Below are 4020 nucleotides of genomic sequence, written 5' to 3' on the forward strand. Positions count from 1 at the left end.
GCCGGCACCCTCATGGCCCATCACCATAGGCTCGGTGGGCACCTCCAGCCCGCACTTGCCGGTGCTATACATCTTCACGTCGGTGCCGCAGATGCCCACGCACGATATCTTGACCAGCACCTCTGAAACATCATCTCCTAGTACTATTTTCTACGTAAAGTCGAAAAATAACTTTTAAATAAAGAGAGGTAAATTACCATTATCGTTGATTTCTGGAATCGGCAAATTTTCCTGAAATAAAAAGAATCATTTTGCTTTGTTTTAGTGTAATATTAAATAAGCTATCAGTGACCGTGACCCCGCGAGAGCGTTTTTTACGCTCTCTTCTTATACATTTCATAGACGTTTAATATTGTACAGTATACCAAAGTTTCCTAGTTTTAAATATTGTTTTAGCATACCATAATATAAGCTTATGTTTATATTTCTATTTGCATTTATGTCATTAAAAAGTTTGTTTTTAGATCATTTTTGACTGTAACTAATTTAAAAATTAATGCGAAATAAAAATGTGACAATTTTAAAATAATTAACAGCTAATTTCTTGTTTAATTAAAGAACGGATGCCAGCTTTAAAAAAGTAAAAAAAAATATATTTCCTTATTGTTTTTTTTACATTTCTCTTTAATGTTTCGTCAATTGACCGCGGAAATATTTTTTTTAGAATTTCGGATATTTGATATTTAAAAAAAAATTATAACAACTTACGATTCTTAAATCTTTGGGCCCGTACAATACAGCGGCGTAGTTGTCCATCTTCGTATAATTTAGACGCTTTTCTGTATCTTGAACATGTAGATAACTGATGTTTGGCAAATTATTATAAGTTAAGTAATATAATGAAACGAGATAATGAGAGTAAATTCAAATCATTGTTTATTGTACGTCATTCTGCGGAATTTTAATATAAATACTAAGTAAGCGTGCCCGGCGATACTTGGACTGAATTTATACCATGTAACAAACGTCTACAAAAACCTTCAAGTAAATATATCGAAGATAGCTTTGGGCGCAGTTTCATTAGTCGATAAGAAGATTACCTAACAGTATACGTAATAATTTAGTTTAGTAATTTAGTTGTTTAGTATAATGCGTGGCTTAGAAAAGTAAATATCTCCCGACGCATGCGGACGCTATGGCATGCGAGAACAGTAACTTCTCTCATCCATTCGAGAGTTTCATACGTAAATTATATGCAGTTTCTGCATTACATGTCTTATCTGTTTAATTACTGAAATACACTGTTTGATTAAGTGTATTATGTACAAACATAACATGCTTAATTGCAGTTTATTTATCTTAATTGGAGGAATATACTCGTGTGCATAAAAAACCAGGTGACAAATTTGAATGTCTTTAAAATTATAATTGAATCATGGCTGAATCTATACTTTATACTAGTATAATAAAGCGTCGTATAATACACACTTCTTTGTTGCCTAAGATGTCAGCATTTACAGAATATTTTTGAATAACCCTTTTTTTTAATCAAAAGCCCTACACTTACGCCAGGCTTTAGGCTATATATTTTCACTAGCTAGTAAATATTTTAGATAAAAACCCGTGCGAAAGAGACCATAAGTTGCTGCCAACATCAAGAAAGTAAGACTGCCAAGATTTGTCATGGCATTTTATTTTACATTTTCTATTGATAATTTGACAAATGTACACAATAAAATAAAAATTTCATAATTTCATGCGAATGAAGCCGCACGGGAACAGCTAGTATTATATAAAACTTAAAATGTAAATAACGTAAAATAATCTTAACTATACTAATATTATAAAGAGGAAATGTTTGTATTTTTGCATATATTGAAATAACTTAAAAATAACAAGGCCGGTTTCAAAAATTATTTCACCATTAAAAACCTCCGTTATCAGAGAGGAAGATAGGCTATGTAGTTATACTTTTTTAATTGACACGGACGAAGTCGCGAGCAACAGCTAGCCTTTCATACACAAACTACAAAATTACACTGTTCTTTTTCTTTTACCCATCCTGAATAGCACTTTTTAGTGGTACAATATATAAAAGGTCATGTATTTCACTAATCCTTACCAGTACGTCAACGAAGGAAACCGCTTATAAACAAATTTTCGTTATGTAACTTATAGAAATAGTCCTATTGCGCAGAATCTCTAATATAATACAGTGGCAAACAGTTGCTCTTGAGTGTAATAAATTTATAAAATGCATTATTCCAACTGTTTTTTTAATGAGGAAATGTAATCGACGGTTTTTAATTGTAAATTAAAATTCAACGCCAATTATAACATTAAACTGAATTAAAAGAAGCTAAATGGAGTAATTATTCTTCGGAGTATCACGTCCTTACTGGTTTCGAGCTTACTCCATGTAAGGGGCGATGAGCCTCAAACGTAGCTTAGTGCGTGTTGGTTGGGTCTTCTCGGATATGTTGCAGGTTGTATCGCGATGTTTTCCTTTGGTAAATGATAATCTGTTTATTCCTGATTTCGGTGTTTTCCTTGATCTTAAGATAATTTACAAATACATGGAAAAACATGGCGGAGATCGAATCCGGGCTTATTATATTTATATTACGGTTGTCTCCCGTTATAAACTTAACTTTGCCACCGACGCTTCTGCAATGTAGTGGTGCTTAGACTGACTTAAACAAGCTTTGTCTTGTATTGTTAGATCATAAAGCTGATTTGGTAAAATGTTTTTAACAAAAATAAGTTTTGGAGTGAAATAAAAGAAATCGTTAAAAGGAACATTTTATTGTGCAAAAATAAAACATTTCATATCGTAGAAATATTTTTAACAATTCGTCATAAAAAGTCTGTGAAAATTTGTTTTCCTAATGACTAGAAATCGCTGCAGTTTTCTATAAATGTATAGGTCACATTTAATTTTCTCTATCCCTGTATTAATAATAAATACCTATTAGTATTTCGTCAATATTAATTTAATCTTTATAGAAAAAAGTTTTATATTTCAAATTCTGTCTACGTTTTTATTTATTGTACAAGTAAACAAAATCCTTGCTTTAATCTTACTTTCTTTTTTTTTGTCTCAGGAACAAGGCAAAATTTTCACAGACATTAAAAAAATAAAATAAATTCGATACAACATTCAATAACTTAATTTAAATATCCTATCAATATAATTGCAACTGTCGTTTTGATAAAATAAATTGTACATTTTATATTCCATTTTGAGACCTTCACCATTTTATTGCAATAATTTTTACGCGGCAAAAGCATAGTATTACTAAACAAGTCAAGAAAACTTGGTCACTTTCAAATTACACAATCAATTTTCTATAAAATTATGTCTTATATGCTGAAAATATAGAAAAAGTCATCATTATTATACAATTTTTATAATTTGGTTCGTCAATTGTCTTAAATGTCAAAATTTTAGTAAGATTTCAAAATGGCCGCCTAGTCACGTGCTATACAGATAAAAGCTATAGCGTTATTTCGCAAACTGCTATTTAACGGTTATTTGTTATGACTGTGGGTTGTTGGCGTCGCGGGGCTGGACGTGGATCATGACCTTGATGCCCAGCCCGCGGCGAGCCACCTCGTACGCCTCTAGGGTCTCCTCCAAGCTGTAATGGTGGGAAACTAATGGTTTCACGTTGATTTGTCCACTAGCCACCATCGATAGTGCTATGGGGTATCTGTAATATACCATAAAATGTTTGTTTAAAAATTTGATTGTAAAAGGTTTTGATTATTTTGGGAAAATCCGCAATTTTACTAATTTGTGGGTATAGTACAATTTTATATTCATTTATCTGTAGATTTACAAATTGTTTTTATAAGATTGTTCATATTATAATATAAATTATGTTGATCCCCTTCGATCGTCATCCCACTTATAAATCATTAGCTGGCAAAATCCACTGTATGATGGGAGAAAGGGGCAGATTTATAGGTGCACTGTATTTTCTGATGACTTGAATGTACGAAGTATGAGATATACGCACTCGTTGACGTATCGGAAGATGCCGCGTATGTCGACCTCGCGCGCCACCGCGCCCGCCA

At 32.2% G+C, this 4020-nt stretch overlaps 1 protein-coding gene and 1 long non-coding RNA gene across 2 annotated transcripts in view; both read right to left on the reverse strand.

Moving 5' to 3' along the window:
* Positions 1-6: 6 nt before the first annotated feature.
* Positions 7-852, reverse strand: LOC106105284. Its single transcript, XR_001225725.1, has 3 exons — positions 709-852; positions 198-231; positions 7-122 (listed from the first exon to the last, which is right to left on the reverse strand). It is a non-coding gene; the product is annotated as an uncharacterized LOC106105284 (long non-coding RNA).
* Positions 853-2732: 1880 nt separating this feature from the next.
* The window catches only part of LOC106105064 (sorbitol dehydrogenase-like), a 6189-nt gene continuing 4901 nt past the window's right edge, over positions 2733-4020 (reverse strand). The window contains exons 4-5 of the mRNA XM_013285289.1: positions 3963-4018; positions 2733-3653 (exon numbers count right to left, since the gene is read on the reverse strand). Coding sequence (XP_013140743.1) covers positions 3479-3653; positions 3963-4018 — 231 coding nt within the window. The 3' untranslated portion in view covers positions 2733-3478. The remainder of the gene's footprint in view (positions 3654-3962; positions 4019-4020) is intronic.

This window comes from Papilio polytes, unplaced genomic scaffold, assembly GCF_000836215.1.
Source record: "Papilio polytes unplaced genomic scaffold, Ppol_1.0 DF823177.1, whole genome shotgun sequence".
In the NCBI taxonomy this organism is placed as follows: Eukaryota; Metazoa; Arthropoda; class Insecta; order Lepidoptera; family Papilionidae; genus Papilio; species Papilio polytes.